A 14,212-nucleotide genomic window follows, 5' to 3' on the forward strand; every position below is an offset into this window, starting at 1 on the left:
GGCCAGATAACAGAGCATCTTGCAGGCCAATTTCAGCTCTGTTTATTGAAACCTAAAAAATATTTTTCTCTGGAGGAAACTGATGCCAAGAGAGGCTGATATGTCTAGTTAATCAGAAAAAATCCTGCGTGTTTTCTCCCACAGAGAGCTACCTCTTCAGCACTGCCCAACCACCCACCAAAGTGGGGCAGCAAAGCCCACGGCATGCATCTCTAGAATCTTCTGTCCTGCCCCTGGGTACTCAGGCATGCCTCCCTCTGAGGGACACAGCCTCTGCCCACACTTCCCGTAGATCACTTCTACTCATTCTTCAGGGCCCGGTTTAAGCGTCTCCTCCTCCAGGAGGGCTTCCCTGGCCTCCCTGATGCTGTATCACCGTTCTAGGATGGCCGCAATTTATCTGTGTTATCACAGCACCCTGGGTATATCTGTATGCTGCACAAAGTAGAATGCCTTATCTTTTCATTGTTGTTGATGTTGTTTGTTTGTTTGTTTTTGAGATGGAGTCTTGCTCTTGTTGCCCAGGCTGGAGTACAATGGCGTGATCTTGGCTCATTGCAACCTCTGCCTCCTGGGTTCAAGCGATTCTCCTGCCTCAGCCTCCTGAGTAGCTGGGATTTCAGGCGCCCTCCACCATGCCCAGCTAATTTTTTGTATTTTTAATAGAGACGGGGTTTCACCATGTTGGCCAGGCTGGTATGGAACTCCTGACCTTAGGTGATCTGCCTGCCTCGGCCTCCCAAAGTGCTGGGATTATGGGCTGGGATTATGGGATTATGTGCCCAGCCCTTATCATTGCATTTATCTTCCTAGGTAGGAACTCCTTGAGAAGAGGCCTCAGTCTTATCACAGAGCTTAGAGCAGTAGAGTGCACAGTCAGTGCTTAGTTTTGGGGGCAACTCTCTGGATGCCAATGGGCAAGTTACTCAAATTCTCATCCTTTCCTCTGTGCTGCGTGGGAACCAGAAGCCATGAATGTTTACCCCATGAGGATTTCTGAACCCAAATTAAATAAAGCAAGTGAGGCAGCATCATAGTAGAATTATTGAGAATATTAATAAGAAATAGAAATAAAGATTCCAAGGATCAAAGCAGACTGTGGGCAATTATTTTAATTTACTTAGGTATTTGTGTGAACTTCAGTATCTTACATTATAATGAATATTTTATTATTTTATAGCATATACTGAAATAATAATACTTCACAATTAGGCCTCCTTTTTAAAAAATATGATTTATCAAAAAGAAGAGGAAAATTTGGCAAATACATTATATGTACATATGACAAACTGACATTAATATATGACAAATTGAGGAAATGTTATTTTTCTCAGCAGGACTCAAAAACCTTTATTATTTATTTATTTATTTATTTGAGACAGGGTCTCCCTCTGTCACCCAGGCTGGTGTGCAGTGCCGTGATCACTGCTCACTGCAGCTGTGACCTCCTGGGATCAAGCTATCCTCCCACCTCAGCCTCCCAAGTAGCTAGGACTACAGGTGCGCACCACCACGCCCAATTAATTTTTTATTTTTTGTAAAGAGAGGGTCTCCCTATGTTTCCCAAGCTGGCCTTGAACTCCTACATGCAAGTGATCCTCCCATCTCAGCCTCCCAAAGTGCTGAGGTTACAGACGAGCGCCACTGCACCCAGAAAAAAGCCTTTAAGAAACTTTGCTTTTGCTTTATTAAAAAAAAGTCGGATGACATAAATGTTATCAGAACTCAATATATCTATCAAGTATGTTTCTACATATACAGCAGGATGCACGTGACAAAACAACATTCAGATATTTTCTTCGGAGGTTCTCAAAATTAAGGTCAAACGTGGAAAATGTCAGTATTAGACATAGTTGATATTTTCCAAGACATTTATATTTATGTAAAATAATTGCATACTTGCACTGCAAATTTTATGACACATACATTTGGTGTATTTTTCATGTAAAAAAGGGAAACCTTGCAGATGTTTGCCTGACTTTTTCTCCCTTACTATGTATTTAAAAGATCAATCATTCTAATACTTAAACATATTTTAGTTTAAAATCATTACCAAATTGTTAAACTTTTGTAAGATGGTATTTAATTTCTAGAATAAGTGACACATCTCAATCATCATTTCACAGGTGACACTAGTGGATGGGCGACCATATTTGGCACAGTCCATGGAAATGCTAACAGCGTGGCCTTAACACAGAAGTGCTGTAAGTGGTTTTGATTCAAAGACAGTATCAGCTTTGTGAAAAACATGATTTGTGATGCACAGATTTATATGGGTAATGTGACAAATTCCCTTTGGAATTTCCACTTTAGTTCAATGTATTTCACTGGCTAACAGGTCTGTTGTCTGCCTGTGGGATTGAAAAGAAGAAAAAAGAAAACAACCTTTATCTCCATTTATGCTATTTTCATGCAGTACTCTCTGACTGCAAGAATATATAAGTATTGAATAATTGTGACTCATAGTAAAGTTCTTATTCCTTTTCATTATTTTCTTCAAGAAAGATGTGAGGCACTGAGAGGACAACGATGACTAAGACGGAGTTCTAACCCACAAACACCTCACATGTAGTAGGAAAGACAGTTCCTTACAAAAGCAGTGATGATATAATATTATTGCTAAAAGGGAGGAATAATGTTTGCACCAGGGAATGGGGAAGCCCATTGGAAGAAATGATGGCTGTGCTGAGGATGGGGAAAGATTGCCAGAGAGGATAACATTTCAGATGGACTTTGAAGTCCTTGGATGGAGGAAAGCTACGAGGTGACAAGACAAGCAGGGGAGCAAGATCAGCAAAACACTGGGGTTGGAAGATGCGCAGCAGGCTGCAGGATGCCTTTTCACAACCATTCTGAGTGCATGAGGTGGAGGGGCAGGAGCCGAGCCTAGAAGGCTGGGGCCAGCCCATGAAAAGTTTTGGTGCACACATTGAAGTGTGGCCTCTATCCTGTAGACAGAATTTTATGGGGGGATGTGTATATGTAGAGACATAGATAAATAATTAGGAAGATGAATGTACAATTACATACTTTAGTATGTATATGTAAATATATGTATATAACATATACATATCAAATACTACACTAACAGTATTTTATGTACTTTATAATACCAGCTTATAATGACCACTTATATACTTTATAATGCACAAGAATATTCTGTATGAAAATTAGAAACTAAAAAAGGATAAGATTAAAAATAAATACAACCAAAAGCTCTACTATTTTCTACCTAACCCACAATGAGTCGTCTTGCCCACATCCCATTTTCAAGGTTACTACTGTATACAACAGGCAATCATCATAGTTTTGGGCCTAATGTTTGTTTGGTTTGGTCTTATATTTATTTTATTTTTTAATGAGGAGGAAGAGCACATGATCAGAAATGTATGTGAGGAAGATTATTTCATTAGAATTGTAGAGAATGAATTAGAGTAGTGAGTCTCAGCCACGGCAACAGTGCCTGCAAAGAACGTCTGACAGTGTCTAGAAACTTTTTTTTTTTTTGAGACAGGGTCTCACTCTGTTGCCCAGGATGGAGTGCAGTGATACAATCACAGCCCACTGCAGCCTTGAACCTCCCAGGCTCAAGTGATCCTTCCACCTCAGCTTCCCGAGTAGCTGGGACTACAGACATGCACCACCATGCCTGGCTAATTTTCATATTCTTTGTAGAGATGGGGTCTTGCCATGTTGCCCAGGCTGGTCTCAAACTGCTGGGCTCAAGCAATCCACCCGTCTCAGCCTCCCAAAGTGTTGGAATGACAGGCGTGAGCCACCCATGCCCAGCCTGGAGACACTTTTGGTCGTCCTGATGGAGAGGGGTGGGTTGCTGCTGGCATCTAGTGGGTAGAGGCCAGGGCTACTGCTGAACATCCCACAATGCAAAGGACAGCCTCCCAGGACAGAGAACGATTGATCCAAAATGTCAATCATGTTCAGATGGAGGAGAAAGAATGATGATAAAAGAGATACTGGGTATTATATTTATTCCAATCCCCAGGAAATGCCACTGAGAAGACTGAGGTAGAGAGAGATGCAAAAGGCGTTTCAGAAAAAGAATCCACAGAGCCTGGGGGCATGATTGGCTTACAGGTGATGGAGGGTAAACAGTTAATGCTCACATTTCTGGTTTTGGCGACACACCCAGCTTGACCCTATGAAATTATTCTATTGGTAAATTAAGTTTCCAATCACAGGTTTTCAATTTAATCATATAAGCACTATTTCAATGGTGGTTATGTCAGTAAATATTGATATAAGCATATGAAAGTTATCTTTAGGAAGTTGAACTAATTAACATATATGTATAGACAACATAAAATATTTTCAAAAATTTATACACTAAAAGCATCTTTTCCATTAAGTATATACTCAGTAGAAGTTTGTTGGCTTTACTAATAAAATTCAGTAAAATTTATTTTTAAAATAACATTTGGATAAGAGTGATCTAAAAGAAGCAGGGCAACTAAAAAGAACTTATACTTACATTAAAAGAAATAACAAAATAAATTCAAAAATAACTCTCACATTCTTAGCTCTATCATACAAATATTCATAGGCTCAGAGGAGAAATCAGACTCCAAAAATACTCTCTCTCTCAAAGTCTCTCTCTCTCTCCTCTGCCCTCTTCTCTATCTCACACACACACACACACACACACACACACACACACACACACACAGACTGATTGTCCTATGGACCAGTTTGGCCTGGCTTCTCCTTAGATTTCTCACTTCTTTACATGCCACTATCTTAGTAACTATGTAAGTCCCTTCAGAGTACATCCTGAATCCTTCTTTCTTCTGAACGCTTCAGATAGCTAGATCTTTGGTTATCTCAGCTTTGCAGCTTCTCTGTAACTTTTACCTTCAACTTTCAACTTCATAGTGATGAAAAACAAAGAACCAAAATGAAGGAATATCTAGCTGGATGGATTTTAGTAAGGTGCCAGTGTTGTTATGGTAGAACCTGCATCTCAGTCTTCTCATGGTTCTTAGGGAAGTTTGAAAGAAGAAAAAAATTGAATCTGATTTTAAACAAAAAGCATTTATTGAGCAACTATTTTATGGTATTCAAATGAACTGAACTGACTCAGTCATATCCATTAAGAATTAATCATACTAATGTTTTTCATTGAAGTGAACTTAATCTTGCTTCACTAGATGAGTTTATGCTAGTTAACATTTTGTGTGTTTTTTCTAATCACTTGGTAAACGTCTCTGAAATGACTACTAGAAGCTAGAACTGAGATTAACACATTAGTCTACATTTGAGTAGGAGAGAATTCTTATTTACTTTTATTAGGGGCTGAATGAGTTCATTTAACAGATGTAAATTTTATACATTCAATGAAAAGAAAACAGTATCAGTTATTAAAGGCAAAGTCATAATTAAAGAAATGTATTTGTTTGCTAGTGAAATCTTACTCTTTTTGTCCCATTAGTTCTAAAACAGTATCCACAATGCTGTGACTGCAAAGAAACTGAATTGGAATGTGTAAATGGTGACTTAAAGTCTGTGCCGATGATTTCTAACAATGTGACATTACTGTGAGTAAAACTTAATTATTGGTGATATTTGTCCCTATAGTCACATGAAAACCAAGGAAAAACCCAATAGTGTTGCGTGTGTGTTAGCAAAATAATAGAAACTCTGTTTAAAACTACCAGTCATCAGATAATTCTCCATGCTTCCTATTCAGGGGGAAAAAATGGTTTACACCCTGTATGTTAGATTAGCCGGGATCAGTTAACTCATAAATGTCTGTGGGCCTGGAGTTCTTATTTTCAATTGTTTTCTGATTTATGTATGATTACTATTGTGCTTGTGCTGAAATGTTTTTGTTTTTAAAAAAGGAAGCACGCTTACTTATTCTATGCCATTTTTAACATTGGTAATCTATCCAAGACTGCAAAGATAAAAAAGATCCATGAAGCTAGCAGATATGTTATATCATGCAAGATTTTTTGTACTTTGCATAAAGTTATTGAAAGCCTCAGGAATTTGCATTCATGTCATCATTTGGGCATGCAAGAGTGGGTTGAGATCTTTGGTTGGTTTTTGGTTTGGTTTGGTTTGTTAATGCACCCAGAGAGTAAAAACAAAGAAGTTAAATCACCGTGGACTTTCCAGTCTCCTATACTAACTAGATACATATGTCAAATATTCACAAACTACTTTATTTTGTTATATAAACTTTTCATTCTCCCATAACAAATTTTTAGTTATTGTCATGTTCAAATATGGATTAGTATAATGGACATCATCAAATATTCTTTTCCCAAGCATGTGGCTTCTAGGGAAGAGTTGGGTTGGTCATGAAAATCCATAATGAAGTTTGCTTTACATGTTATTTTAGGTCTCTTAAGAAAAACAAAATCCACAGTCTTCCAGATAAAGTTTTCATCAAATACACAAAACTTAAAAAGATGTAAGTAGCCATTAATAGCATATTTATTTTTAAAAAATCCTTTTGGTTGTATAAGATGTTTTTGATCTAAAAATAAAATAAAATATCAAGCTTTTTATCATTATATTTATGTTTCTAAATGTAATTAAGATTAGAAAATAAAACATTGAAAAGTATGTTATCTTTCCATTTCATAATTTAAAGGAGCTGAACCCATTTTATTTAAACTTTTTTCAGATAATTAACTTCGAGTCGAGGTAAAACATCTCAATAGGAAAATACACAGTTTCATTATTTTCCTCAAGATATTGGGAAAATGACATTGCACATTCAGAGGCACTTTTTCACTTGAAAAAAAGAGTGACAGCATAAACAAGAACAATCAGATCATTTCAAATACGTAATGATAGGGTACAGACATCCCCCAGGGTGTTAGGAGTGAAAACACGGGAGTTGTGCAATCAATGATATTAACATATCTGAGGAAAGAAAATGCCAATAAACAGGACATGATCAGCAGAGAAGGTATTCTGTGACAAAGAAGGGCCAATATGCTTCCAGAATCATCCAAGAAAGAAAACCGTGAACTGTGAAATATAATCCCTAGAGATGATCTCTCTTGGAGGGTAGGATGCACCACAATTTTCATAAACAATTCCTTTGCTTTGATTCCCTACTAACCAAGCAACCTTAGGATGATGAATTTCCCAACGTCTTCATTTTAAAGTATTTGAAAAGCTGCATGGCATAGAGAATAAAAGCATTCCTGTAAGAGGGATGGGATGCTTTCTATTCACATTTATAAATCAAGAATATTCAGGTTCGTGTATCAGTCATTTGTAAGTTGGATCGGTGTCTGTCAATCCCTCTGAGCCAGTTGCTCTGGGGTGCTGGAGGGGCTACACCTGCTGAGATGATCCATAGACTAGATAACAAAATTAGCAAGAGAATGCTGTACACTCTGCAAGCCCCCTTGGCGGTACCATCATCTTATTGTGTTATCCTTCAGTATCCAGCATAGAGGAGAAAAGTTTCTAGAAATGTGAAATTTGTGAAAATCCAGGAATAAAAATTATCTGAATCTTTGTTGATACTGGGCACACACATTTGGTTTGAAATACCATCAAGGATTTTGTGTTCCTGAATTTAGGTACAGATTTCCTCATACAAGAAAAGAAGTAGCTACTGCAAGTCCACGAGGTAGAACCTTGTGTGAATATCAATACTCAATCATACCTGGGTTTGACTGTGGCCTCTGTAAAGCCCAGCTGCTCTCAGACCTGTTGCTTCATCCTAAAGTATGTGGGTATGTGGTCATGTCATTGTCACACTAGAGTAGCTATGCATTGACTCTGCATGTCCAGATTCCTCTAGAGAGGAAATTCGAACCACACTCTTCCTAGTCTTCCAATAAATCCCTAAAATCACAACCTGTTCATTAGATGAATCAATATTGTCTTTGCACTGCCTGAATAACACATATGGGAGGAAAAATAGCACTAGCAGAAAGGAAGGGAAGAGATTTTTTGTTTCAGAATTCTTGTTTCATAGCAATTGAAATTCTATTTTCTAGAGTCATAGAAGTTTTAAGAATTTCTAATTAAATCTTTTCATTATACACGAAGTAACTAAAGTCTGCAATGGTTAAATGACTCACTTAAGATCTACAACTAGTAAGTGGAAGACCCAGAATTACAGTCAATGTCTTCTGATGTCCAAAGTAGTGCTTACTTTACCATAACAAGAAACCTTAAGAGGGAAAGAAATTGTTCTAGCATTCAACTGAATTTCTACCAGCACAGACTGTCCCACCCCATGTAGAATTCCCTTGTATATGTTTTGCCTCCTAATTTTGGGCAAGGTGACTTCTGGGGAGGGGGCGGGGTCACCAGAGGCTCAAGCAGGAGGGTTAAAATTAAGACTTCTCAGGCCATGTCCTTCCTCGGTCTATTAACCCATAACTGTGTTCTATGCCAGTATCTCCCTCTGTGGTCCCAGTCCCTGCTAGCCCACTGAAGAGAAGAATATAGAAACAATTTAATAATTCAGGTCCATAATTTTCCAAGTGAAAAAAGATAGAGATTAAACTTTATTGCCAAGATTAGCTAGCAATTTCTCCAAGTAAATGTTTAATTCTACTTTGTCAGAGAAAACAGGCACCACATCATAACCTGAATATCACCTGACAGGGCTTCTCCCCATGCAAGCTGCTATTTGATCGTTTGCAAGCATTAATTTTCCCAGAGACTAATAGAAAAGAGGTTATGAGACGCTCATCAATAAACATTCATCAAGTGTTTATTATGTGTAAGATAAAGCCCAGGGGGATAAAACACAATTGCTTACAGTCATCTACTACTTTTTAAAGTTTACAAAGAATTCCAATATTTGGAATTTTCATCCCCAAAGTCTGTGAGGTGGGGCAGACACCGTTACAGCAGTTTCAGGAATCAGGAAAGCCACTTGGGAAGAGAGGTTGTTTGCCCGAAGTCAGTCAGCTGACAAGTAGTAGAGACTGGCCTCAAACCCAAACCTTCTGACCATGCTCCTTTGGAAGCTCACCCACAGAGTCCAGGCTCAGAATGTGTTATTATCAATGAAACCACCCAGTAAGTAAACTTTGATTTGAAAATAACTCAAGCTCTTTATACTCAAATATCCTAGAGCAGCTCATAAGCTCAACAATGCTTTCTTAAATCTCCTTTCCTCCCCATCCCCTTTACCCACATTCCTCAACTCCTCCTGCTCTTTTCCAAACTTCCAGAAAAATCACCCCAGCAGCAGTCCTACTTCTTGTCCCTCCTGTCCATCTACTCTTACCTTCTTCTTCCCAATCCTCATACAATGACCCAAATACCAAATGTGGCAAATACCAAACCATCCCCAGGAAAGGATGTCAGGGGGAGGAAGAAACCAGGTGGGCCTCAGTCAGAACTCTTGGTATCCGGTAGAAGGAGAGCAGCAGCTAGCAAGATCCACATATTCATTTACTCCTGTGATGAATATTTATTGACACCTACAAGGTGCTAGGCACCAAGGATACAGCATGAACAACACCGATGAAAAGCCACAGATGAAATTAAGCTTGTGGAGCTTAATTTCCAATCAAGAAAGATAGTCAATAAACAAAGTTTAAAATATACAATTTGTTAGGTGGTGGTGAGGGTTAAAAATCAACCAGAAAGAGGATTAGAAGGTGCTGGGGAAATGGAATTTCAAACAATTCACTAATAACTTTGTCCACATTACCACTGCTCAAGGTGCCTCTAAAGCTCCCCAAAAGACTGCTCAGAACACATCTAATCAGTCTTCTACATGTGTCTACAGATATTTAAGACTAGCTGTCATCACCCTCCACCACACCACAAACCTCTTCCCTAAGTATCCTCAGTTCCTTAAATTCCTCCCCAAAGGACATAGTTTCAAATCTGTTCATCATTCTGGTCACAATAATCTGCATATGTTTGCCTACATTTGTCTTGATGGGTGACACCTAGAATAAATATACTGTTATCACTGTACCATGACCGAGGCAAACGGGGAAGAATATTGCTCTTTTGATGATTTCTTGATACTCTTAACTCCTACTGATCTATAATGTCTAATCCCATGCCACATGTGTTGCTGCTAAGTGATGTGTGTGCTACATCCTGTACTCATGCACTTAGTATTTGAGAGCTAGTTGTGGGTGCTTAAATATATCCCTAGTCAGTTTCATCCTGTTAGAGTCAGCTTTTCTTACCAGAGAGTGAAGGTCTTTTTGTGTTTTCCATCATAGTCATTACTCCTCTCATAATTATGTCATCTGCAAATAAGATTAACTACATTCACCCAGGTCATGGAGTAAAATATTGAAGAGAACAGCACCAAACTGTCTTTCTATATTCCTTCATCACCATCCTTCAGATAAGAATATGTATCATTCTTTCTTTTGTCTATAAAAAATTATAAAACTGCTTGATCAGTGCCCAGCAGACATGTAACAATGTTTATCACATAGTTTTGCACAGTCTTTCAAAGAAGAAAATGAAGTTGGTCTACCATGTGGTTTCTTATGAACTGTCCTGGTCACTTTCTTTTTGAGGCATAGACAAAGTAGCATCACATTCACCTGTTCTATGATCTTCCCAGGACCAGCCTTGAGCTCATCCAACCACAGCTTGTGAAACCAACTTCTTACCTTTTTGAGAACTTAAGACTACATTTGCCATCTTTTACTTTCCAGCTGCTCATCCTTTCTCTGGATTCCTCAGCAATTGACCATAATTTGATAATTCTCATTTTTTGGCATTTCTCAATTTCTAGGAGAAAATTTCCAAACTAGAGGGCTTTAATTAATTTTGATTAACACCTTCTACCATCTTGGGCTTTCACTGAGCTGCCTGCCATATAGCCTTTCCATTTCTTCAATCCTGAGACCATCTTCTTTGATCCAGAAGACAGGAACAAAGTAGGAGTTGAGAAATAAGCAGTTGTTCCTTTTACATTATCTCGTAACATTATAAAACAGGTTCCAGGAGGCAAACTGAGACTTTCCTTAAGACTTTCTTGCTTCTACAATAAAACTAGATACACATTTTTATTGCCACAGTATTCTCTACTGTTTGAGTTTTGCACATGACTGGGGTCAACTACAATTCTATTTTCATGAAGCCCTCACTTTCCCTCTTGAAGGAATAACTCTCTGGCCACCATATGCTCCTCACGGGCTGGACGGCCCTCCTGGTTCTCTCTTAGTCTATTGAGGCCTGTGTCGTAGCATACCTGGTAAGAAACCCACAAGGATTAATGAGTATTTGCTGAGTGAACGATGGGTAGGACTAACATGTAGAACTAAAGAGAAGGTGGGGAGCATCTTCACCAGGGAGAAGAAACATAAGTAGAAACGTCCAAAGGATGTTGAGAAGAGAGTGAACAGGCAGTTTACCTAAAGGAAAGGCATCCCCACAAGAGATGATGGAGCATATGCCGGAGAGGTCACTGAATCATGATTGTATGCCAGCTAAGACATCTGAATTTTATTCTGTTTCAGCAGAGAACAGACATGCACAAATATGTGTTTTAGACTGTATTGGGCTAATAAAGTTAATCTGCATATTTAACAGATTATATCCTATGACAGGGGTATCCCCAGACCCTGAACCACGGACGGGTACCAGTCTGTGGCGTGTTAGGAACTGGGCTGCACAGCAGGAGGTGAGTGGCGGGCGAGCAAGCAAAGCTGAGCTCTGCCTCCTCCTGTCACATCAGCAATGACATTAGATTCTCACAGGAGTGTGAACACTATTGTGAACTGCACATGCAAGGGATCTAGGTTGTACACGCTTTAAGAGAATCTAATGATAAATGTAATGCACTTGAATCATCCTGAAACCATACCCCCTCCCCATCCATAGAAAAACTGGCCAGGCACGGTGGCTTATACCTATAATCCCAGCACTTTGGGAGGCCGAGGCAGGTGGATCAGTTGAGGTCAGAAGTTTGAGACCAGCCTGGCCAACACGGTGAACGTCTCTACTAAAAATACAACAAAACATTAGCCAGGCGTGGTGGCGTGTGTCTGTAGTCCCAGCTACTCAAGAGGGTGAGACAGGAGAATTGCTTGAACCCAGAAAGTCCAGATTGCAGTGAGCCGAGATCTCATCACAGCGCTCCAGCCTGGGCAACAGAGCATAATTCTGTCTTAAAAGCAAAAAAAAAAAAAAAAGAAAAAGAAAAAGAAAAATTGTCTTCTACGAAACCAGTCCCTGGTGCCAGAAAGGTTGGGGACTGTTGTCCTGCGAGATCACCAAATTTAATGTCAAGGCAGTCTCCTGTCTGGAATACTCTGAATATTCACAGTGGAGTTGAGGTCATTTAGGCATCCAAAAACAAAAAAAAACCCAAATTCCTAAATCAAAATTAAATCTTAATTGCCAGATGAATAAGTGTTGCTTAACTGATCTGAATGCTTTTACTATTGATCGGTTTATTCATTTTAATAATCTTTTAAAATGTCAGGCCTTTCTAAATTGGGGGTGGATGCAGTTTCAAATGACCTTTCAGAGAAATAAAATACAATTTGTGGGATTGACTATAATACTTTATCACTGCTACCATGGAAACAAACAGCAGTTCTCCTCCTTATTGTAACAAAAACCTTTTATAAATTAGGAATTCCTTCTTAATCTGGGTTCTTGTTAAATACAATCACTGGCAACAAAACGAAATCCAAGGTGTCTGCCTGAATCTTGAATACAAAATGGCACATTCAGAAATAGCCTATAAACATGCATGTCATTAAAGCATTTATTTGCTTTAGTTTCGGGTACATAAATTCCTGGCATTTCTGCTTGAAAAGTCCTGACAGCTGAAACAGCAGGAATTCATGAACCTGTAAGTTATTCTTAGAAAAGGCATTCAGTGTAAAGTATATTAAATGGGCTCATATCTCAGCTCTGAATAAAAAGAGGGCACCACTGGCCAAGTTGTCATGTTTCCAGATATCCCCTCATGTTCTTTAAGCTACTATTCTGCAAAGAAGATAGCAGAGACTGGAGGATGGAGTTCAAGTTCAGCAGCCTAAGTCTGAGACATGGAATGTGGGAGGCACTACAGTTCTCTATGGGGAGGCAGCCAGCCAACTAAATAGAAGACGAGAAGCTCTTCATTATGTAAGAGTTTGAGTTTTAAGTGATGTCAGTGAAGGGAGACAGGTTGTACACATCAGATGAGTTGTGTGGATGACTGGTTTTACTCTTTCTTTCCCTTGACTTATAAGACAAAAGCATAAGGTCAAATTCACAATTTGCAACTGCACTCATCTCTTCAAGATGTGACAACATGTAGGTAAAACATTCATTCCATTTTTGAATTTATCATCCTGAATAAAATGTGAATAGCATTAGTTAAGTAGTGAATTGTATATTTAAGAGAAACTTCAATATACCTACAATACAGTATTTTGTTCTTTTTCTATTTTCATTTGCTACTGTAACATAATTCATCATATTAACTTTCATTGCATCAGTCTCAAGGCTCTGAAAATGCTAAAACAGATATTGATCTGCGTGAGTTCATCCTATTCATAGCAGAATCTTAAACCAAAAGCAGAATGTATGCTGCTCTGTGAAGCATCTCCCCACAGATATGGTACAGGGAATGGGGGTTAAGATGGCACAAGGTCACACTGGGTTTCAAGTTTACTTTGCAGGATTGAAATTGATGCTCTGCATATTACCACAGATGTAATGCTCTGTAGTACCAACCCTTTGCACATGGAGGAACAGAGGGAAAATGACAATGTTTGTAAAGTACTTGGGGTGAAAGATAGAGTTTGCTGATAGCTGGAAGCCTACCCTGGCTTTTTTTTTTTTTTTCCTTTCCAATAACCTTTATTTACTTTCATTTTCTTTTTTTTAATTGAAGTTAAATATATATAATTTACTATCTTTACCATTTTTAAGTGTATAGTTTAGTGGTAATAAATATTCATTTGTGCCCCTTCATCTCCCCTCTTCCTGGCCTCTGGTAGCCACTCCGATCTTGGCTTTACCTGGCTCTCTTGAGGTCTGAGAGAGTCACTATCCTGGCACTCTTTTTTTTTTTTTCTTTTTTTTTTTGAGACAGAGTCTCACTCTGTCAACCAGGCTGGAGTGCAGTGGCCGGATCTCAGCTCACTGCAAGCTCCGCCTCCCGGGTTCACGCCATTCTCCTGCCTCAGCCTGCCGAGTAGCTGGGACTACAGGCGCCCGCCACCATGCCCGGCTAGTTTTTTTGTATTTTTTAGTAGAGACGGGGTTTCACCATGTTAACCAGGAT

General features: G+C 38.9%; 1 protein-coding gene across 2 annotated transcripts in view; it reads left to right on the forward strand.

Annotated features, from left to right (window-relative positions):
* The window catches only part of RXFP2 (relaxin family peptide receptor 2), a 72,126-nt gene that overhangs the window by 21,535 nt on the left and 36,379 nt on the right, over window positions 1-14,212 (forward strand). For both annotated transcript variants that reach the window (XM_007960071.3, XM_073013207.1), the window contains exons 3-5: window positions 2,127-2,204; window positions 5,447-5,552; window positions 6,362-6,433. In XM_007960071.3, coding sequence (XP_007958262.3) covers window positions 2,127-2,204; window positions 5,447-5,552; window positions 6,362-6,433 — 256 coding nt within the window. The remainder of the gene's footprint in view (window positions 1-2,126; window positions 2,205-5,446; window positions 5,553-6,361; window positions 6,434-14,212) is intronic.

The sequence above is a fragment of the Chlorocebus sabaeus genome, chromosome 3 (assembly GCF_047675955.1).
Source record: "Chlorocebus sabaeus isolate Y175 chromosome 3, mChlSab1.0.hap1, whole genome shotgun sequence".
In the NCBI taxonomy this organism is placed as follows: Eukaryota; Metazoa; Chordata; class Mammalia; order Primates; family Cercopithecidae; genus Chlorocebus; species Chlorocebus sabaeus.